Genomic DNA, 23,550 nt, shown 5'->3' on the forward strand with positions numbered 1-23,550 from the left:
CTGTCTCAAAAAAAAAAAAAAAAAAAAAAAGAACGAAAAGAAATAGTGATAGCAACAAGTAAGGACCCCACAAAATGTTTAGTCAAGTTGGATCTACTTTGAGATATGGGTAGAAATCTAGTCTAGAAAACAGAGTAGTTTAAGTTTCTGGGATCTTGGGGTAATTTCTAATGAAAGGAAAGGAAGGCACTTTATTGAAAAACCTAAGCACATCCCTTAGGATCTGCCCTCTAGGATCCTGGCTGTGACCCCATTCTGCTGGAAACCACGCGGATAGGAAGGGGCCTTTACCTGAGTGGCTTGTGCCAGGGAATCCTGGGTGACTTTGGTCAGTTTCCGTAGATACCGCCCATAAATTACAGCAATGATTGACACTGGAGGCACCACGCTCAAAACAAAGGTGGCCAGATTAGGTGAGACAAAAAACTGTCAAAAACAAAAAAAATTGAGAGGTGTTTGTTACATAGCGTGGCAAGACATTCTCATTACCTACGATAGGGGAGTGTGTGTGTGGGTGTGTCTGTGTGTGTGTGAGTGTGTTTAAATTAATAGCAGACTTGAAGGTACTGTCCCCAAGTTGTTATATCCTGTTTTGGTGGAATTTTTCAGACATCTTTATTCTTCACAAAACCCCATAAATATTCAGCATGCCACATAGAAGAAATGTGAGAAGCAATTGCTGAAGAAAGAATCCTCAGGCCAATACTAGATCAGACCATGCTGTTTAACAACAGAGTGGGAAGAGACAGGATGGGAGTTTGGCAGAGGCCCATTCTGCTCCACACTCCAGACCACCTCAGGAGTTGTGTATTCATGTCTGAACCACCTGCAGGCACTGAACAACCAGAGCAACACGTCCCATCAAAATGACCAAGATGGTGAAGTCACCAAAAAACCCCACATCGGGTGGGGTGCGGTGTCTCACGCCTGTAATCTCAGTACTTTGGGAGGCCAAGGCGGGCGGATCACCTGATGTCAGGAGTTTGAGACCACCCTGACCAACGTGGTGAAACCCCATCTCTACTAAAAATACAAAAATTAGCCGGGTGTTGGGGCGCATGCCTGTAATCCCAGCTACTCGGGAGGCTGAGGCAGGAGAATCGCTTGAACTCGGGAGGTGGAGGTTGCAGTGAGCCAAGATTGAGCCACTGCACTCCAGCCTGGGTAACAAGAGCAAAACTCCGTCTCAAAAAAAAAAAAAAAAAAAAACCCAAAAACCCGCATATTGCATGACAAACAGCCAACAGAGGACTTGGAGGGCACAACTAACAAGTCAAAGAAGAATTAGAGCTGCTTTCATGGCTCAGTGGACTGAAGTCAGCAGGATGGATCTGGGCTCAACATACTGAGAAGCTTCTAGCAATTGGAATTGCTGAAAGAATAACCTAACTTCTAGAAGTAAGTAACAGAGGGTTTTCCTGTCAACCTTGCAAGTTGGTGATTGTACTTTCAATAGTACTAGCATCTCTTCGGCAAATTATTAAAATCTACCATGTCTCATTTGCACAGAAAATAGTATAATCAGTACAAGGCTAAATAATACTAAGGAAAAACTGCAAACTGAAACATAAGTGGATGGATCAACCAATCATTCACTCATTCATTTACTCATTCAACAAGTTGTTACTGAAAGCCCACATTACTGAGTGCAAGCACTATTCCAGGCACCTGGGAGATAACCAACCCTCACAGAGTTTTCATGCAAGAAAGAAGAGGTGAGACTTAGATAATAAACAAGTAAAAGAGAGAGAAAGTATCACTGCAGATATAACACGATCTTAGAAGACCTCGCCACCAAGAAGGAAGAGCCATTGCATAAAAAGGCCCTGAGGCAGAAAGGAGGTTGGCACCTTCACAGAGGAGAGATATGTATAGGAATGTCCCACCCAGAAAAGACAAGTCCATCAGGACACCTAGGGTGAGCCTCGGGGAACACAATCATATCTCTGATGGTCACCATCAGGACATGAGACCAACAGGGCAGGTCTAACACTTCTGGGGCCTGAACACAACTGATGTCAAATGAACCAACTGGACAGGTGTCCTCTGTGTGGGGCAGGCACAGTCCATCAAGATTCTCCTAGAACTGTCCCAGAACCACCCCCCTCCCTTCACTCTGGTTCCATACTTAATGAAAAACCTTCTGAAGACTAATACAGGGTCCTGGCACCATAATGAAGTGTTTTGAATAGCAGAAATGGGCTAGGCATGGTGGCTCACGCCTGTAATCCTAGCATTTCGGGAGGCTGAGGCAGGCAGATCGCTTGAGCCCAGGAGTTCAAAACCAGTGGTCTGGGCAACATAGTGAGACACTGTCTCTATAAAAAATACAAAAATTAGCCGGGCATGGTGGTGCACGCCTGTAGTTCCAGCTACTCAGGAGGATGACGTGGGAGGATCACTCGAACTCGGGAGGCAGAGGTTGCAGTGAGCCAAGATGACACCACTGCACTACAGCCTAGGCAACGGCGTGAGACCCTGTCTCAAAAAAAAAAAAAAAAAAAAAAAGGAATAGCAGAAATACAACTTGATGGTAGGAAGGCCCACTATGTAAATTAATAAATTGGCAGTATGCCACACACAATATCAGGTTCTCATAACTGGACTTCCCCTATGTCAGGTCCATGAGTTTGTGCAGGAGAAACAAAGTCACATTTCTGATCCTCTAGAGCCAAAGATAAGATCCTAGGTGAAGCCACTTCCTGAGGCCCTTTTATAGACTGAATGGAAATTCCCCCTGAAATTCACATGTTGAAGCCTTAACTCCCAGCATGGCTATATTTGGAGATGGGGTCTCTAAGAAAGTAACTAAGGTTAAATGAGGTCGTTAAATGTGGGGCCATGATCCAATAGGATTAGTGTCCTTTTAAGAGACATGCTAGAGCACACTCTCTCTCCACTACGTGAGCACATGGTAAGATGGCAGCTGCCTACAAGCCAAGAGAAAAGGCCTCGGAATGAAGCTATTTTGCTAGCACCTTGACCCTGGACTTCTAACCTCCAGAATTGTGAGAAATACATTTCTGTTGTTTCAGCCAGCCAGTCTGTGGTATTATTATGGCATCCCAAACAGACCCCTTTGAATTGCTCATCTGACCTACACTGAATTCCCTTTCCTTGTTACAAAAAGTACTCCAAGTGATTTTTCCCAGCTTGAACTCTTCCTGATCCCCAAAACTATTCATATTTGGAAAATGGCATGTTAGTGCAGGAAGGGTCCTCTTCCAGAGGTTTGCTTCTCTCTTAGCTGGAAAATCATGAGATTTCAAAGCTGTTTTTCATTCCGTACGTCAGATCTAATAGTCAACACACCCTTCCTCTCTGAATGCTTCATGGGACACAAAGGACAAAATCCAAGCTTTTCCACTTGTGAGAAAGGATTATTTACAGTTCTTATTCCACGAGTCTAGAACTGCACTGCCCAAAACGATAGCCTTACATGGCTACTGGAAACTTGAAATGTGGCAGGTATGAATGAGACACTGACTTTTTAATTGTATTTAGGTTTAATTAAAATTTAAAAGCCTATACTCCATTCAGTTATTGGCAAACTATTAAGTATGTCTGGAAAACTTGAGTATGTCAAACTACTTTTTCAATTGTACATTTTATAAAATCTAAATATAGATCAAGTACTTTCAATGAAAATTTAGCATCCGAATTAAGATGCTCCATAAGTAGAGAATACATACCAGATTTGGAAATTCAGTTGACCTTTGAACAACATTGGTTTGAAATGCATGGGTCAACTTATACACAGATTTTCTTCCATCTCTGCCACCCCTGAGACAGCAAGAACAACCTTTCTTCCTCCCCTCAGTCTACTCAGTGTGAAGACAATGAGGATAAATACTTTTATGATGAGCCAGGCGCAGTGGCTCACACCAGCAATCCCAGCACTTTGGGAGGCCAAGGCAGGCAGATCACGAGGTCAGGAGTTCAAGACCAGCCTGGCCAACATAGTGAAACCCCATCTCTGCTAAAAATACAAAAAAATTAGTGAGGCATGGTGGCTGGCGCCTATAATCCCAGCTACTTGGGAGGCTGAGGCAGGAGAATCACTTGAACCCGGGAGGCGGAGGGTGCAGTGAGCCAAGATCGCGCCACTGCACTCCAGCCCGGACGACAGTGCAAGACTCTGTCTCAAAAAAAAAAAAAAACTTTTATGATGATCCACTTCCACTTAATAAATAATAAATATATTTTACCTTCCTTATGATTTTCTTAGTAACACTTTCTTTTCTCTAGCTTACTCTAAGAACATAGTATATAACACATATAACATACCAAATACATGGTAATTGACTGTTTATGTTATCAGTAATGCTTCTGGTCAACAGTAGGCTATTAGTAGTTAAGTTTTTAGGGAGTCAGAAGTTATACTTTGATTTCTGACTGTGTGGGGTTCAGTGTCCCAACCCTGCATTGTTCAAGGGTCAACTATAATATGAAAGAAATAATATAAAATAGCTCATTAATAATTTTGATATTAATTACATGTTGAGATGACAATATTTTGTTAATACTGGCTTAAACAAAACATTATTAAAATTAATCTCTGGCCGGGCGCGGTGGCTCACGCTTGTAATCCCAGCACTTTGGGAGGCTGAGGCGGGTGGATCACGAGGTCAGGAGATCGAGACCACGGTGAAACCCCGTCTCTACTAAAAATACAAAAAATTAGCCGGGCGTGGTGGCGGGCGCCTGTAGTCCCAGCTACTCGGAGAGGCTGAGGCAGGAGAATGGCGTGAACCCGGGAGGCGGAGCTTGCAGTGAGCCGAGATTGCGCCACTGCACTCCAGCCTGGGCGACAGAGCGAGACTCCGTCTCAAAAAAAAAAAAAAAAAAAAAATTAATCTCAGCCAGGTATGGTGGCTCAAGCCTGTAATCCCAGCACTTCGGGAGGCTGAGGCAAGAGGATCACTTGAGACCAAGAGTTTGAGACCAGCCTGGGCAACATAGAGACCCCCCTGCCTCTACAAAAAAATATATATACATTCTTTTTTTTTTTGAGACAGAGTCTCGCTGTCACCCAGGCTGGAGTGCAGTGGCGCAATCTCGGCTCACTGCAAGCTCCGCCTCCCCGGTTCACGCCATTCTCCTGCCTCAGCCTCTCCGAGTAGCTGGGACTACAGGCACCTGCCACCACGCCCGGCTAATTTTTTGTATTTTTAGTAGAGACGGGGTTTCACCGTGGTCTCGATCTCCTGACCTCGTGATCCGCCCGCCTCGGCCTCCCAAAGTGCTGGGATTACAAGCGTTAGCCACCGCGCCCGGCCATATATATATTCTTTAAATTAGCCAGACTTGGTGGTGTGTGCCTGTAGTCCCAGATACTTGGGAGACTGAGGTGGGAGAATCACATGAGCCCAGGAGTTTAAGACTGCAGTGAGCTATGATCTTGCCACTGTACTCCAGCCTGGGTAATGGAGTAAGGCTGTCTCTAAAAAAATTAAAATTAAAAAAAAAAATCAATCTCATTGGCTTCTTTTTGCTTTTTTAAATGTGGCTACTAAAACATTAGAATCACATATGTGGCTTGCATTGCCTCTCTACTGATCTGCAGCACTGGGCTGAACAAAAATACTGGTTGAAGAGGTAAGGCAGGCAGACAGGACAGGCACAAGCCACCTAGTTAAGGAAAGGAAAAAAGGCCGTGGGAGTGAAGAGCTCTCCCCTTAAAAGAGCACAGTTCGACTTATACACACAGAGGAATGGAATTTAGTCACTGCTTGGTGCCACCCACAGGGTAGTACCCAGTGCTCCTTCTACCTGATACTCTTTTCTGCCTTAATACCCCGGATACACACATCTCAGAATACCCAGCAGTAACACAAGCGTCCATTTTCCAGATAATCACTCATTCTGGAGAAATGAAGGTACAAGAGGCCATGCAGGCAGAGGCAATCCCCACATCCCAGCAGCCTCTGCAACAGCACTTTTGGCTCTAGGCACTTACAGAATGATGCGAACCGCTCAGCTTGAGCTCATCTCACACTTGAGAGGCCTGGTGCAAGCCAAGCCCTGGCAGGAAGGTACCAAGGGGAACCAGGCCAACATACCATCATACTGATGCCTACAGAAGCCTGGGCCCCGGCCCTGAGCCCATCTGAGAGGTTTTCAGTCACTGAGCGCCCCAGGAGTGCAGTGTCTGATGAGAGGCGGTTAATCAGTTCTCCTGTGCGAGTCTTGTCAAAGAAAGCAACCTCCTGCCTCAGAATGGAGGAGAATAATGAAGTTCTCAGCCTATTCACAATGCGCTGACCTGCAAAAGCAAACACGAACAGGCTCACCGGGGTAAAGACATCCATTACCATTATGGGGCAGCCACCTACTGTGCAGCAGCTTGGCCTGGAGTTGTAACCCTTCTGAGCAATGCAGCCTCTGAGCGTGTCTGCTGCACTGTATCCCATGGGTGGAAAAGAGACTTTCCCAAACCAGGCACATTAACTGTCATGCACTACTAACACTACTTTTCTCTTATTAACTATAGACTGTGGGTGCTAGTGAGAGGATACAGGAATAAAATAAATATAACATGACTCAGAGGCTTTTTTTATTTTTACTTTTTAATTTTTTTAAGAGACTGGGTCTTGCTCTATCACCCAGGCTTGAATGAAGTGGCACGATCACAGTTCACTGTAGCCTCAACCTTGTGGGCTCAAGCTGTCCTCCCACCTCAGCCTCCTGGGTAGCTGAAACTATAGATGTCTGCCACTACACCCAGCTAACTTATTTTTATTTTTTGTACAGACGGAGTCTTGCTATGTAGCTCAGGCTGGTCTCAAACTCATGGGCTCAAGCAATCCTCCTGTCTCAGCCTCCCAAAGTGCTAGGATTACAGGCATGAGCCACCACACTTGGCCGAGATTTTCTTAAGGTATTATTTACAAAGAAGTTTTATTACATTAACTTCCAAAAGCTCACTTTGTTCCTCCCTGGAAACCCTTTCCTGTATTGAACCTTCAAATGGCAAGAACTGGTTAATTATCCACAGAGATAAATGGAGAGCAACAGATTTCGAGTTGGTGTCCCAGGTTCTCTCATTATTGTGGCAGTGACCTGCCTGTAACAGCGAGACCTCTTCAGAGAAATACTAACAAAGTTATCATCCCAGCTGCTACTTAAAGGAGAAACACAAGCATGGGGCATGTAAATGGCTTTCTGGAAGCCTCAGAAGTCCAGCTTCATGGCCAGGGGCCTCATTTTCTTTCTTTCTTTTTTTTTTTTTTTTTGAGATGGAATCTCGCTCTGTCCCCCATGCTGGAGTGCAGTGGTGTGATCTGGGCTCACTGCAACCTCTGCCTTCTGGGTTCAAGTGATTCTCCTGCCTCAGCCTCCTGAGTAGCTGAGATTACAGGCACGCACCACCACGCCTGGCTAATTTCTGTATTTTTAGTAGAGACGGGGTTTCACCATGTTGGCCAGGCTGGTCTCGAACTCCTGACCTTGTGATCCACCTGCCTCGGCCTCCCAAAGTGCTGGGATTACAGGCATGAGCCATGGCACCCAGCCCAAGGGGCTTATTTTCAAACCTCCCATAAGACCAACATGATTGCCCTTACAGCTCAACTTCAACTATAAAAGAAGAGTTGAGAAGAGAGTGCTTGATCTAAAATAATCTGTAACTCCAACATCTGGGCAGTCACTGGACTCTATCCCCACTTAATGGGATGCCAGGAAGAGAGGAAGAGAATGGAGCCTAGAGCACATGAGATTTGAGCCCGAACAAACCCACAGGACTCTACATCTTCTTCAGGATGACTCACATCCCTGAGAGGAGAGACTGTTACCTGAAGTTTGCATGAGGTAGACACGAATGGCATTGGCGGCAGCACCACACAGAAACACGGCACTGAGCCCAAGGCAGAGGCGGGTCAGGTTGTCGCTGTAGTCCACAGTGGGGTTGGTATAGAGGACATCGATGATCTTCCCCAGGAAGAAAGGGGCAGACATGGAGATAACACTGGACATCGTGAGAAATCCAACCGCAGCTAGAAAACACAAGCACTCTCAATGTTCAGGGTGCCTCAGCAAAGGGGCTGTGGTGCTGAGTCTAGGAGGCTGCCTTGCCAAATAAGCTGTTTTCAGAGTATGCGTTGATCTCAGTCTCTAGCAGTTTCCTCCCTTTTGCTCCTCGACCCCTGACTCAAGGGAAGAACCAAATGGTTCCAGGTGAGAACAAGCAGGTTGACTAAGGAAGTGAGTGATCACATCTGAACCAGAGAAGATGACTTCCTAGTCTGATCAACTCTTCCTCACCAAGAAAAACTGGGAGCCAACTATGGAACCCGTTCTGGCCAGTCCCTCCCTCCCTATCTCTTGATTTTGGTGTTAATCTCAGATCATATTTTTCCTCCATTTATGCTATACATGCTATACTCCTTGGCATCTAACTATACTGTAACTTGAAGATCAAGCTGTCTAGTTAAAGCCCTTGATTACATCTAGTATCTCAAAACACTGTCTATTGCCATACACTCTGAACGCATCCAATCTTGTCTGACCTCAGAAGCTAAGCAGGGTGAGGCCTCATTAGTACTTGGATGGGAGACTGCCTGGGAATACAAGGTGCTGTAGGCTTTAAACAAACAAACAATCCATTCTAGATAACTTTTGGAAAACAGTTTCATGGATCATTACACAGAAGCAAATGTCAATAAAACATGTGATATATTGCTTCTTATTATTGCTTTGGGAAATATCAACATGATATGAAAATAATATGAACAAAATTGTTCACGCACCTAAAAAACAGGCAAACAAGATAGTCTTATCAGAAGAGAAGATATTGGCTTGGCACAGTGGCTCATGCCTGTAATCCCAGCACTTCAGGAGGCTGAGGCAGGTGGATTGTTTGAGGCCAGGAGTTCGAGACCAGCCTAGACAACATGGCGAAACCCTGTCTCTACAGAAAATACAGAAATTAGCCAGGGTAGTAGCATGCACCTGTAGTCCCAGCTACTCAGGAGGCTGAGGTGGGAGGATTACTTGAGTCCAAGAGGTTGAGACTGCAGTGAACCATGATTATGCCACTGCACTCCAGCCTGGGTGACACAGCAATATGCTGTCTCCAAAAAAAAAAAAAAAAAGCTTAGAAAATCCGCACGAACAGGCCAGGTATGGTGGCTCACAGCTGTAATCCCAGCACTTTGGGAGGCCGTCAAGTCAGATTCAAGCCACGTGGCCAACATGGTGAAACCTGTCTCTATAAAAAAAAAAAAAAAAAATATATATATATATATATATATATATATCGGTGCGCACCTGTAGTCCTAGCTACTTGGGAGGCTGAGGCAGGAGAATCGCTTGAACCCGGGAGGTGGAGGTTGCAGCGAACCAAGATTGTGCTGCTATACTCCAGCCTAGGTGACAGAGCAAGACTCTGTCTCAAAAAAAAAAAAAAAGAAAAGAAAAGAAAACCCAATTAGTAACAACACATATCAGATAACTGCATTCATAATAAGAGAAATGCATTTTTTTAAAAGATAGTGATGGGGGTCTCACTACGTTGCCCAGGCTGGTATCAAACTCCTGGCCTCAAGCAGTCCTCCCACCTCAGCCTTGCAAAGTGCTGGTATTACGGGCATGAGCCACTGCACCCAGCCAAAAGTATTATTTTATATAACCTTAATAAAGAGTCCAGAGCAAACTCAGTGCCAACTGGACATTTAGTCGACAAACAGAGTTCTAAGAAAAACATGGGCCTTTTTAAGTGGGGAAAATTTTGAACAATTGCTCTTGCCCCTCCTTAAGGTCTTTATTCTAATGTCCCCTCCCCAAAAAGGCCTGCTCTGACAGCCTCACTTAAAATTCAGACACCCTACACTACCCACCTCACTCCCTCTCCATTTGTGTTCTCGAAGCTCCTACCTTTCAGCATTCTAAATGTCTCACTTGTTTATTTAGTTTCTTTCTCTATTAGGACATAAAAGATTTTGGTCTGGTTTGTCACCGATTGCCTACAGTGACAGGCACACAGGAGAATCTCAATCACTATTTTGTTGGATGAACAAACAAATAAATTGAACTCTGGCAATGGAAGCAATAACGTCTATCAGATCAAAATTCTTCAATAGCCTAAGCAGAAATGTGAGCTCTGGCAGCTCATAAAGTCCATATGCCTGGCTTAAAAACCCATAATCACAATCTAACTGAATAATAGGAAGCTGGGCAAGGGTCGCTTCATTTTGATGTAAAGCCCAGAGTCTTGTTTCAAAGCACCATGCTTCTTAGAATAGTGCCCAAGGGGGCTTGAAGGCCCAAAGGACGAGGAGTGTGTCTAACTTGAGGTTCCGAATACCTCAGCCTCGATGAACTGGCAGCTCCAGAAGGAGTCATCCTGGTGAATTTAGGATTCAGCAGAAAATTCTTTTTGTCCTTCATCAGTAGCTAATCTCTATTCTTTCGCCTCAGTGAATAATTCCGAAAGCACAGTGTATGTGACCTGCTATATAAAGGTCCACCTCTTCCCTCCTCCTCTAGTTTTCTAAATCAGTTATGATTCTACAATAAGAATCCACATGACATGAATGAAATGCCCCCTAATTATGATTCTGAGTCTTGTTCTCACATGGTAATGATGCTGATTACAAAGAGGAAGTAATTTAGCTGAATCCAAATTAATTTCAGGATATCCCCCCACACTTTTACTTTTTAATAATCATTTAAAAATTATCAGCTTGTTAGGCCGGGCACGGTGGCTCAAGCCTGTAATCCCAGCACTTTGGGAGGCCGAGGCGGGCGGATCACGAGGTCAGGAGATCGAGACCATCCTGGCTAACACGGTGAAACCCCGTCTCTGCTAAAAATATAAAAAATTAGCCAGGCGAGGTGGCACACACCTGTAGTCCCAGGTACTCGGGAGGCTGAGGCAGGAGAATGGCGTGAACCCAGGAGGCGGAGCTGGCAGTGAGCCGAGATCGCGCCCATTGCACTCCAGCCTGGGCGACAGAGCGAGACTCCGTCTCAAAAAAAAAAAAAAAATTATCAGCTTGTTTTATTGTCATTTGCTTCTTTGTCCAATTTGAATGTAAGAAAAGTAAAAGATATTTTTCAGCTTTTAGTTAACTGGATTCTTGTTAATCAAGATCTGACTACATATCACTGTCTTCTGATATTAATGAATACTTTAGACTTGCTCCATAAACACCATTTCATATTCCACCACAAGCCCTGGACACAACTGAGCATACTGCAATTCTGAAATTCTCCCACACCTTTCACCATAGTTAAGTCTCTTGCTTGCCCCCACCCTTGCCTGAGGTGGCCCCGGCAACTTCTTCCATTATCTATTTCTTGACAGATACTTTCAAGTATCTTTCCGTTACCTCATTCTACTGAATTGCGGCAAAAATGGAAACAAATATCCTTCAAAAGAAAGGGGAAGGAAAATCTGAAATGCAGATTGCTGGACAACAGGGCTGGATAGAAGGACAGAGGTTGGGGTGGTTGGAGGAAGCTGTACACTGTGCCTACTACCTGCCCACTGCTGAACACGGCACCCATCTGGTTGTATCAGGCAGGTACAGCAATCTCCACTGTCATTCAAGGACTCAAAGGCAGCACTTCAGAGTCCTCACGGTTATCTGAAGGATCTGGCATCCATCATCTTAAATCCTCCCTTTCACCCTCATCTTATCCTTGTTTTTCAGAGAGGAATCTCGAACACAGAGAGGGAGCCTACGCAAGGTCTCCCAGTTTACACGACGCAGAACCACATTCTGCAACAAAGCCTGTCTTTGGCATCTTCCCACGTCCCAAGCAGAGGAAGCAGCACAGGCCTCACCTTCGAGTCAGGGAAGGGAGCAGAAAGCCTGGCAGGATGGAGCAGGGGCAGAGACCTCATGGGTGCACAGGAAGGAGAACTGAGAAATGAAATGAAGCCTCTAGATTATAGAACAGAGGATTTTGTGGCAAGGTCGGCCTAACAGGGCTTTACACTGGAGAATGATACAGCCAGATTTGCCTTTTTTTTTTGAGATAGAGTTTCCCTCTTGTTGCCCAGTGCAATGGCGCAATCTCGGCTCACTGCAACCTCCACTTCCCAGGTTCAAGCGATTCTCCCGCCTCAGCCTCCCAAGTAGCTGGGATTACAGGCATGCGCCTCCATGCCTGGCTAATTTTGTATTTTTAGTAGAGATGAGGTTTCTCCATGTTGGTCAGGCTGGTCTTGAACTCCCGACCTCAGGTGATCCGCCCGCCTCAGCCTCCCAAAGTACTGGGATTACAGGCGTGAGCCACTGCACCCAGCCAGATTTGCATTTTTAAATGATCCACTCTGGCTACAGAGCAAAAGGAGCGGCCGACAGAGCACTGTTCTAGTGCCCTAGCTGAGAAGCAAACTTAGAGTGAAGTAGGTTGGGGACAGAGGGATAAAGGGCAGAGTATAGGACTGCAGATATTTTTAAGAACTAGGACGTGATGACTGGTTGGATGTGAGCATTTTTCCTCCCTGAAAAATGAGGATAAGATGAGGGTTAAAGGGAGGATTTAGGATGATGAATGCCTAACCTAGGAGGGCCGTTCTGAGCTTGAGTTGGTCAGGATTGTGTCGGAACCCTGAACAACTCAACCTCAGAACGCGCCCTCCTAGGTTAGGCGTTCATTATCTTAAATTCTCCTTTTAAGCTCTGCCATCTAGCTGTTTGACCTTGCATAAGTCACTCCATCTCTCTGTGCCCAGTTTCCTCATTTGTAAAATGGCAATAAAAACAATCCCTCCCTCGCAGAATTATGAGTAAACTAGACACATATTCAAAGCATCTGTTACAACGCCCAGGGCTGAGTACACAAGAAATATTAACTATTATCTTTATTACTATCGTTATAATTATAAGAACGACCCATGTCTCTGGCCAAGGCCAAGGTTCACACTGCAGTCTCTCTCACCGAACCGACACAGAAGAGGAAAGATGCTTTGTGGAGAAAGGTAACTTTGGTTTTTATACATGTTGGGACACATTTCCACGGATGCAGGTGGGTGTGATGGAGAACACAGGAGTCGAGGGTGTGGGGGAGATGGAGGCTGAGTGAAGGGTAGAGAATAAGTGAGGACATGAGCGGCTGACCGATGAGAACGGAAGAGAGGAAGAAGCCAGAGACTCCAGGTTCTGGAAATCTGGAGAAGAAAGATCCGAGGCCCCCATGTGTCTGGTGCGAGATCAGACTGTCTCTGTCCATGCTACTAGCATGCTCTAGAGTTAGGAGTACCCCAAAGACAAAATTAAAATAAAACAGTTACGGGTACCTGTCCCATGAACCACAGGAGGGCTCGCCATGGACTCTAACAGACATACGATGGGAGCCACCTAGGTAATTTAAACTTCTCTAGTTGCCACATTATAAAAAGGGATACGTAAAATTAATTTTAGTAACATTTTACTTGACCCAATATATCCAAAATATTATCCACACATGATCAGCATAAAAAATTAGTAAGATATTTTACATTTTTTCTCTACTGTCCTTCTGGAATCTGATGCGACAGCACAGCTACAGAATGCTGTTTCTCTGAAACAACGTATTTCCGTAGCACACACACATGCCTGGCTTTCGGGGGCAGTTCCGATTTCAAAGGTTCATCCTCCCCAGCCCCCACAGGGCACTGTCCCTGTGGGATCTCCATCCTCACTGGGCTTCAGGAACTAGCTACTCTGGCCTCCTTGCCCACCATACCCACTGCTTTTGTCACTATATTCACTGTGGTCACTCACGGTCCATCTTCATAAAATGCAACTACAAACTCAGCAAAAGCTGCCAGCAGGCTTCAGGTTCTCAGAGCAGTCCTGCCCTCAAACCACACACCAACCCCTTATCAGTAACTGCAGTGAGAGGAGCCCTCCCGAGTCCTCCACACAGGCACCAATTGAACACGCCCCAGTAGAGGGGATAGATGTGTACAGTCCACAGTTTAATGAGGAGCCTGCCTGGGAGGTGTGGGGAAGGCATGCTGCCCGACCCCTCCCCGAAGCCCCCCCACAAAGAACCTCCAGGAGGCAGCTTTGCCCTAATCTCACAGTACTGTAGGGGCCCATATTTGCTCCTAAAACCCTGCCCCTAACTCACTCAGGTCAGAGCCTCCTCTATCTGCCAGGCACAGCCAGAGGGTTCTGATGAAGTGTTGCTTATCCCATCAGTCCATACCCTGCTCTTCCTTAAGCACCTGCATCTTTTAAGAGTCCTTCTGGCCAAAGTGATAAGATGGAGAATTACCAGTGAAAAGGGACCTTACATCTGTATGAAGAGAGCTGTGAATTCCTCCCCAAAGGGGTGGCTCAGGCCTTCCTTTAGGAGAGGAATGTAACACAGTTATGCTAAAACTGCTTTTGGCACACGTCTGTACATATTTCATGGTAGACTGTGTATTTAAAGTTTCTGATGCAAACTACTTATCAAAGTTTTCTGTTCACACAGTTTAGGAGGCATACCCAGCAAAATGCTGAGACAGATGGAGGTATTATTATTAAAATATAAAGCTGCATTTTTGGAAAAAGATTTTTGTATTTGTTTTTCTAAAAATTAACAAATTAACATTGGAATTCCTTTTCAGCTCAGCTTTTTTAATGTTTTGATTAGAAAATACACACACAATTGCTCTTTACCTCCAGCATTTCAACGAGATGTGCCAACACCTTAGGCTGCTCTTAGAATGATAAATTACACATTTTTTTAAATTACAAATTAACAATGACCCCCACTTCCTCTTAATCCTAACTAGCTTTAATATATAATGACTTCTCAGGAAATCATACATCTAAATAAGGGCTTTTTATCAGATATCCTCATAACATACAATATGTATTTATCTGTTTGAAAAGCCAAAAAAAAAAAAAAATAGTTTGCCAACCCTAGGCTTGTTTCTTCAAATTACATATTCATAATTTCTCAATGTGGTGGAACAAAATATATTCTGTTCTTAAAAGAAAAAGAAGGCCGGGTGCAGTGGCTCACACCTGTAATCCCAGCACCTTTGGGAGGCCAAGGCGGGCAGATCACCTGAGGTCGGGAGTTCGAGACCACCCTGACCAACATGGAGAAACTCTGTCTCCAAAAACACAAAATTAGCCGGGTATGACGGCACATGCCTGTAATCCCAGCTACTTGGGAGGCTGAGGCAGGAAAATCGCTTGAACCCGGGAGGCGAAGGTTGTGGTGAGCTGAGATCATGCCATTGCACTCCAGCCTGGGCAACAAGGGCGAAACTCCACCTCAAAAAAAAAAAAAAAAAAAAGGTACAAGCTGGGTGTGGTGGCACATGCCTGTAGTCCCAACTACTCGGTAGAGGCAGCGCTGCTTGAGCTGGGGAGTTCGACGCAAGTCTCAGCAACATAGTGAGACCCCTATCCCAGAAAAACAAAAGAAGAAAGAAAAAAGGAGGCAGTCTTGTCTTGTTTAAGGCTGTCACCAAAACATACTAGCATAGCAGGTTATCTAGGGACAAAGTGAGGGGTCACAGGAAAAATGGTCATGGGATAAGCAGGACTGGGCACGTGCAGGCCACCAAAGCCTGACACCTAAACACCCTTCCTGACATCTAGTATTTCAGAAACAAAACAGAACTGGATTTCCTTACACTTACTTTGAGTCACATACGGAAGTGGTGGGCGCACCCTATGATGCTTCGGGTTTCTAAAGGCCTCACTCTGTGCCTGGTGGTATGGTCATTTATTCCTTCACTGAAGGCACTCTGAGCACCTGCTCTGTGCTGTGCACATGCTAAGAACTAGAGACAGAAAGATGAATTAGACAGTCCCCGTCTCAAGCAGCTCAAAGTCCAGCGAGAGCTCCTAGTCTCCGATGTTTTTAAAAAGAGGAAAGAGAAAAAGAAAGATATTTTACAACAAAATCTACACTCAACCAACTGAACAATGAAATAATTCTCTTTATACCCGGGTGATACCAAGAGCCCCCTAAGCTTTCATAGCTACTGGTAGATGAAAAGTCGCCACCCTAACTGCTCTCCTCCACCGTGCAAACCTACTCTAAATCCCAAATCACTACTCAGGAGGGTCCTTTCTAAAGCAATGGATTTGCAGCAAAGAATGCTTTTCTGGTGTTGCACCTGACAACCTCACAGGCCCCCTTCCACAGCCCACAGGTGCAGGCTTACCTCTATACATACGAATATTTCGAAGATGCTTCTCCCCACTAAGCTAGAAGCCCCAGCAGAAGTGGGGACCATGTTTCCTTGTGCATGCCACTGTAACCCCAGGGCCCAGTCCAGAATGAGGGCTCAACAATGTTTATAGAAGGAATGAAGATTTAGAGAAATCGAAAAAATTTTAGATCTTACAAGGCCCGTGCATCTAAACACTCCTCCAATTATGGCTAAAAAATGAGGAGCTATAGAAAACTGTTCTATTTAAATTTTGTTTCTAAAAACATTCATTTGGCTTCTTTAAAAAAAGTTACTCAGCTACTGAACAGATCACTGGTTGGTGTGGACTGTTCAACACTGTGCTGTAACTTCCTGCTTACCACTAAGCACAAGAGACAAGTCTGAAAGTTTTGCTTTCCGCTGTGAAAGCATTGGTGACTGCTTGACTCGCTTAAAGCAAATAATGTTTTTTTGGTTTAAAAAAAAAGTACAAATGCCTAATAACAAAATAGGCATATTTTTGGCTAGAATTTTTTTTTTCCAAGGAAAAACCTCCAGCTCATTTTGCCGCCTAAGCCAAAACAGATGCTCCCACTAAGCTGGTGGCGGAACAGACCCAAAGATTCCAATAATGACATATATAACGTGTGTCAACAAGAAAACAAGTGTAAAATCTGCAAACAAGTCCCCAGCTAAGGCGAAATCTTGACAACGCTACTCTCAGGTGAACCATCCCCTCCTTCCTCCGGAGTTAGGAGTGGCCCAGGAGAGGCGGCGGTGACAGGCGCTCTGCGGCCCGGTCGTGTCCCTCTCGGCGCCCCGGGACCCCGCACGTGGAGAAGGAGCGGCCCGGCAGAGGGAAGTGGCCGAGGAGGGCCCTACCTGCCAGCCTCCGGCGCTCAGGGTACGCCAGCCCCAGGAGCTTCCGGGCCTCCAGGAGTCCGGCCGCTGCCGGGCGCAGCCGCCCCTTGTCCCCGGGAGGCGCCGCCGGCCCGCGCCGCCAGGCCTCGTCCCCCGCCCAGGCAGCGGCTGCGGGACCGCCCGGGAACCAGGCGCGCGGGAGCCGAGGAGCGCCTGGCCCGGCAAAAGCCCCGCACCTGCAGCTGCCGGGGCCCCGAGCCCACAGCCCCAGGAGCCGCGCGAGGCCCAGGCCGCCCCCCGAGGCGCCCGGACCCCCGCCTCGGCAGCCGCTCCTCCAGCGGCGCGCGGCACCAACGCCCCAGAGCAGCGCGGGCCCCGCGCCCCATAGCCGCCCCGGCCTCAGGCCAGTGAACGGCGATAGGGACCCGGGGACGCGGCTGGCCGCGGCCCACACGCAGGCTACCGGTAGGAGCCGACCTGGCTCGGCAGGGCTCGATGGCGCGAGCAGCCGCAACGGCCAGGCAGGGGGGCCGCGCATGGCGCTGCGTGCGACCCGTACGCCTCAGGCCGCCGGCCAGGCGCGCGCAATGCCAGAGGACCCTCCCGGCCCGGCCCCGAGCAAAGGGCGTGACGAGGTGGCGCCCGCCCCTCCCCGCTGGCTGTCACCCGTCTAATCGTGCCTGCACCCCCGGGCTGCGCCCGCCCCCGCCCCATCCTCGTCCAGGCGGTGCCGCGCCCCTCCGCCCCACTCCGGGGACTGCAGCTACCAGGACCTTGCAAGCCACCCTTCCGAGCGCCCCCAACCCGCTCGGGTGCCCTCCCTGCAGCGCCCCCAACTGCCCGCTGGCGGAGGCGCGCCGGGCGCGCCAGCTGGGACGAGGCCCAGGAAGCCCAGGAACACGGCTGCGCCTGCGTACTGGGCGCAGGGAACTTTTTCGCGCTTCGCGGTCCCCTCTGGTCTGAACTTGGGAGCCGCAGGAGCTCTTTCTCACGCCGGCCGACCGGGCGGAGCGCGCAGACGCGACCACACGATGGCCGGCACAAGGATGGGGCGGGAGGACAGCGTGCTGTACACGGCGTGGGGCGGGTCCGCGGCCCGGGAGACCCATGCTGGGGCGGCCCTGTCACCCGTCTCGCTGCCAAGCACAAGGCTGAGGTGCGGAGGGACCACTGAGAGGACTTCGCTGCGTGTCAGCTCAGCTCTGGTCGGCGTGGAGGAGGTGGTTGGCGAATAGTGAAATGTGTATAACTTTGAGAAGGGAAGAGATCGTTTCTTTTTTTTTTTTTCTTGAGACGATCTCGGCTCACTGCAACCTCCGCCTGCCAGGTTCAAGTGATTCTCCCGCCTCAGCCTCCCAAGTAGCTGGGATTACACGCATACGCCACCACGCCCAGCTGGTTTTGTGTTTTTAGTAGAGACGGGGTTTTACCATGTTGGTTAGGCTCGTTTTGAACTCCTGACCTCAGGTGATCCGCCCGCCTCAGCCTCCCAAAGTTCTGGGATTACAGGCGTGAGCCACCGCGCCCGGCCCGAGATCGTTTCTTAACTAGAGCAGAAATTTGAAGACAGGCGTGTCGAGGCATTCCCGCTGCTCGAAGTGGAAAACACCAATCAGAAGGCAATGTATCTTAATACACGTGCATGGAAAGACAGGAGAGAACATTAAAACTCACTGGGACACTTTATGGAGACTTCATGGTGGGGAGGGGATATGTACCCGGGGTACAGTGAGTCGTGGGTAGATTTTTGTAGACTCCTAGGTATTTTTACTGGACCTGGACAGGGTACTGTCAGTTGCAAATTTTATGGGTTCACAAAACAAAAAACCTCAATAATCAACATAAACATTTTAGTGCAATATTTTTAAAAATCAAAATTAATTTTAAAAATCCATAATGAACAAAATATAAAACATTTTAATTGAGTATCCACTCCTGACCTTTCACAATCCTGCCTCTCTTCTCTCGCTCTAATCCCAGCCCTGGAAACTTTATTTACAAAAACTGACAGCAGCTGCCCTTAGTTTGGCAGCTGGAAAATGGGAAAAAGAAAGCAAGAGGAAGGTGAGATTTGGGTTAAAGTTGTCACTTTCTCTTCAACTGGGAGGGTATCAATCCTTGATGTTTCTTTAGTTGGGTTCAAAAAGGAGGTAGCGGCCAGGCGCGGTGGCTCACACCTGTAATCCCAACATTTTGGGAGGCCGAGGCGGGTGGATCACGAGATCAGGAGTTCGAGACCAGCCTGACCAACATGGTTAAACCCTGTCTCTACTAAAAATACAAAAATTAGCCAGGTGTGATGGAGCGTGCCTGTAATCCCAGCTACGCAGGAGGCTGAGGCAGGAGAATTGCTTGAACCCGGGAGGCGGAGGTTGCAGTGAGCTGAGATGGTGCCACACTGCACTCTGGCCTGGGAGACAGAGCAAGACTCCGTCTCAAAAAAAAAAAAAGGAGGTAGCGGCCGGGCGGTGGCTCACACCTGTAATCCCAACATTCTAGGAGGCCGAGGCAGGCGGATCACTTGAGGTCTGGAGTTCGAGACCAGCCTGGCCAACATGGTGAAACTCCGTCCCTACTGAAAATACAAAAATTAGCTGGGCTTGGTGGTGCATGCCTGTAGTCTCAGCTATTTGGGAGGCTGAGGGAGCATAATTGGTTGAATCCAGGAGGTGGAGGTTGCAGTGAGCTGAGATCACATCACCGCACTCCATGCCCTCTAGCCTGGGCGACACAGCAAGACTGCATCTTTTCATAACAAAATAAAAACAAAAAAAACCAAAGAGGAGGTAGCAAGATGCATGATGAAAACGATCCCATTTCTTTTCAGAAGTCTCCTCATAAAACCTGACTTAAAAAATTTTCAATTAAAATAAATTTTGCATTATTTGATTACTGAGACTTTTTAGCACATCTTTAAATTTTGTCCCTAGTAGAGTGCCTTAAGTATTTGGTCCTAGTAGGTAAGGAGTGAGGTGGGGGAAGGATTGATAATAGAAAGTGTGGGGTTAAGTCGGGCCTTAAATGTGCCTGTGAAATGAGCAGTAAGCATGTAATCCTCTAAAGTCCAACCTCTTAAACCCAGGGGACATGGAGTCTCGCCTCCCTACCCCCTCCCCCACTTTCCTGCCCCCAGGGTGACTACAATTCAAGCTAGTCTCTCATCAGTGCAGAAGTTCTAGAATTGGAGGTGTAGTGTGAAATCAGCTCCACTGATATTTATGAGTAAGCATGATCCTTTTAGCAAATATGTTATGCAGTGACTTCTGAAAAGAAGTGGGATCATTCCTCATCATGCATCCTGCTACCTCTTCTTTGAGCCCAGCTGCAGAAACATCAATGAACGCGACACTCTCCCAGTTGGAGAGAAAGTGACAATTTTAACCCAGGCCCTTATAAGCTTCATCTTTCTCTTACCCACTTTCCAGAAAACCCCTGCTGCTGCAAGGGCCAGGATATGTCAGACTGGCCTTCCCTTCCTGCCTTCCCTGGCATGGCATCCCACTGCCTTTTTCTGCCATTGCTCTCTAGGGCCTCCAGTCAATAGAAAAATAACTCAAGTGTAGCTGATTAAAAAACAAAACTTGGCCAGGTGTGGTGGCTCACGCCTGTAATCCCAACACTTTGGGAAGCCAAGGTGGGAAGATCATTTGAGACCAGGAGTTTGAGACCAGTCTGTGCAACATTGGGAGACTCCATCTGTACAAAAACTAAAAACGTAAAAATTAGCTGGGTGTGGTGGTGTGTGCCTGTAGTCTCAGATACTTGGGAGGCTAAAGTGGAAGGATTCCCTGAGCCCGGGAGGTCGAAGCTTCAGTGAGCTGTGATTGGGCCACTGCACTCAAGCCTGGGCAAGAGTGAGACTCTGTCTCAAGAAAAAAAAAAAAGAAAAGAAAAAAAGAAAGCCTGTAATCCCAGCACTTTGGGAGGCCAAGGCGGGTGGATCACCTGAGGTCAGGAGTTCGAGACCAGCCTGGCCAACATGGTGACACCTCATCTCTACTAAAAACACAAAAATTAGCTGGGTATGGTGGTGGGTGCCTGGAATCCCAGCTACTGGGGAGGCTGAGGCAGGAGAATGGCTTGAACCCAGGAGGCGGAGGTTGCAGTGAGCAGAGATCACACCACTGCACTCCAGCCTGGGTGACAGAGCAAGACGCAAGACTCCGTCTCAAAAAAGAAAAAAAAAATCTATGGCTCTTAAAAGTACAATGGGGAATGAATATTAGCAGAAGGATCACCTGGACCTATATAGCCATCACACCAGGAAAGATGACCTACTCTAAATATATATATATATATGTTTATATAACATATTTCATATATATATATGAATTATTGCTTTGCATTTCTATGACCTTCTCACTTGAAAATAAGAATAACTTCACTGCCTCTTTTTTTTTTTTTTGAGACAGAGTCTCACTCTGTCGCCCAGACTGGAGTGGGCTCACTGCAACCTTCACCTCCCAGGTTCAAGCAATTCTCCTGCCTCAGCCCGATGAGTAGCTGGGATTACAGGTGCGCACCACCACACCTGGCTAATTTTGTATTTTTAGTAGAAAAGGGGTTTCACCACATTGGCCAGGCTGGTCTCAAACTCCTGACCTCTGGTAATCCGCCTGCCTCGGCCTCCTAAAGTGCTGGGATTATAGGCATGAGTCACTACGCCCGGCCCTTCACTGCCTCTTTAGAAATTAGGATCAAGTTCCTAGGCCTCTGAAAAAAGCAAAAAAAAAAAAGACAAAAAGCAAAACAGAACAAAACAAAAAATGCTCTAAGGTGTGTTTGGAAAAGAATAAAACAAGCCAGTTAGATGTGATTGGATTAATAAAATACCAGAGCAAAGCAAGAAAGGGCTGTGTATTAATGCCAAGAGAATAACAAACAAAAGTTTAAGTCCTGCCCACAAGAAAGACACAGAAGGCTCTTGATGGAGGTGTGACTGAACCAAGAGGTAAAATCTGGCCCTCTGAATAGACTCTTAATAGGTTTAGTAGCTAACAGGTATTGAATTCAAAAGAGACTTCTTTTGATGCAACTTGAGAGCTGTTGGGATTACTTCAAGAGCAATTCCACCTGTGGGTGCTTGTCCCTCTCCAAGGGTGGCAAAGGAGGAGCCCATGTGGACAGCAGGAACGGGTACGCGATAGCACAAGAAGCAAAACAAAGGCTCTCTCATTGGAGTTTGTAAACCGATTGGGGGTGTCATTTGACCCTTATTGGTACATTCTTTTTCTTTCAACTCAAGCCTGCAGCTCATCATGTCAAGGGTAGGGTGTCAGGACTGTGGCTGAAGATGAAGGAAGCAGCTCAGTGAAGCATGCACAGCAAAGGCGTGGAATCCACATGGGGCAGGAGTGCTTTGTAAATTCCTCTGAAGAGGTTAGGATCGAAGCTTTTGGCAACTCACCTGTACTGTGTGATTACAGTGAATGCTGAGGCTGTAACTTTTAACCTCTTAGCACTATGACTTAGGCAGGTGAGTGCACTGTAGGTAGAAGGCTTCAGCATCTTTAGCTTTTACATTTCTTTCTCTCACCTTCTCACAAAAGAGCCCAAAGAAAGGTTGATGTGGTTTGAATTGTGTCCCCCAAATAAGATATGTTGAAGTTCCTAACTCCCCAGGACCTCAGAATGTGACCTTATTTGGAAATCGGGTCACTGCAGATATAATTAGTTCACGTAAGATGAGGTCATATTGGAGCAGAGTGTCCTTATAAGACAGCTATGCAAAGACAGACGCACACAGGGAAAACGCCATGTGATGAGGAAGGCAGAGGTGGAAGTTATGCAGCTACAAGCCAAGGGGAATGCCAGAGATTGCTAGCAAATCACCAGAGGCTATGAAGAGACACAGAAGGACTCCCCTGCAGCCCTGCTGCTAATACCTTAATTTCGCACTTCTAGCCTCCAGAACTGTGAGATATTTTATTTTATCTTATTTTATTATTATTATTGTTTTTGAGACAGAGTCTCACTTTGTCGCCCAGGCTGGAGTGCAGTGGTGCCATCTTGGCTCACTGCAACCTCCGCCTCCCAGGTTCAAGCGATTCTCCTGCCTCAGCCTTCTGAATAGCTGCGATTACAGGCCTGTACCACCACGCCCGGCTAATTTTTGTATTTTTAGTGTTTTGTAATTTTGTATTTTTAGTAGAGACCGAGTTTCACCATGTTGGCCAGGCTGGTCTCGAACTCCTGACCTCAGGGGATCCACCTCAACCTCCCAAAGTGCTGGGATTACAGGCCTGAGCTACCCGTTTGTTCGTTTAAGCCATCCAGTTCCTGGCACTTTTTTATGGCTTACGGCAACCCTAGCAAACTGATACAAAGTCCTGACATCAGTATCTTGAATAATACTGCAGTAGATGTTCAGTATTTGTCTATTTATTCACGTTTGGCCAAAAAAGCAACTGAGTTATGAGGCTGCTTTAGATAGTTTGCTGATCATATCTGTTACAATACTTACCTTCATTTTACCTCAAGTATGTTCAACAGCCATCCAGATTTCAGACTACACAAAGAACCTTGCAGGATGTAATGAAATGTAGCCAGGACTCTTCTACTACAAACAAGACAGTGAGCCTGATTCTGTA

At 46.8% G+C, this 23,550-nt stretch overlaps 1 protein-coding gene across 2 annotated transcripts in view; it reads right to left on the reverse strand.

Moving 5' to 3' along the window:
- ABCB10 (ATP binding cassette subfamily B member 10) overlaps positions 1-17,634 on the reverse strand; it is a 43,288-nt gene extending 25,654 nt beyond the window's left edge. For both annotated transcript variants that reach the window (XM_032137283.2, XM_032137284.2), the window contains exons 1-4: positions 16,982-17,634; positions 7,794-7,994; positions 6,063-6,265; positions 292-426 (exon numbers count right to left, since the gene is read on the reverse strand). In XM_032137283.2, the coding sequence (XP_031993174.1) occupies positions 292-426; positions 6,063-6,265; positions 7,794-7,994; positions 16,982-17,498 (1,056 nt within the window). In that variant the 5' untranslated portion in view covers positions 17,499-17,634. The remainder of the gene's footprint in view (positions 1-291; positions 427-6,062; positions 6,266-7,793; positions 7,995-16,981) is intronic.
- Positions 17,635-23,550: the final 5,916 nt, after the last annotated feature.

This window comes from Hylobates moloch, unplaced genomic scaffold, assembly GCF_009828535.3.
Source record: "Hylobates moloch isolate HMO894 unplaced genomic scaffold, HMol_V3 SCAFFOLD_18, whole genome shotgun sequence".
Lineage (NCBI taxonomy): Eukaryota > Metazoa > Chordata > Mammalia > Primates > Hylobatidae > Hylobates > Hylobates moloch.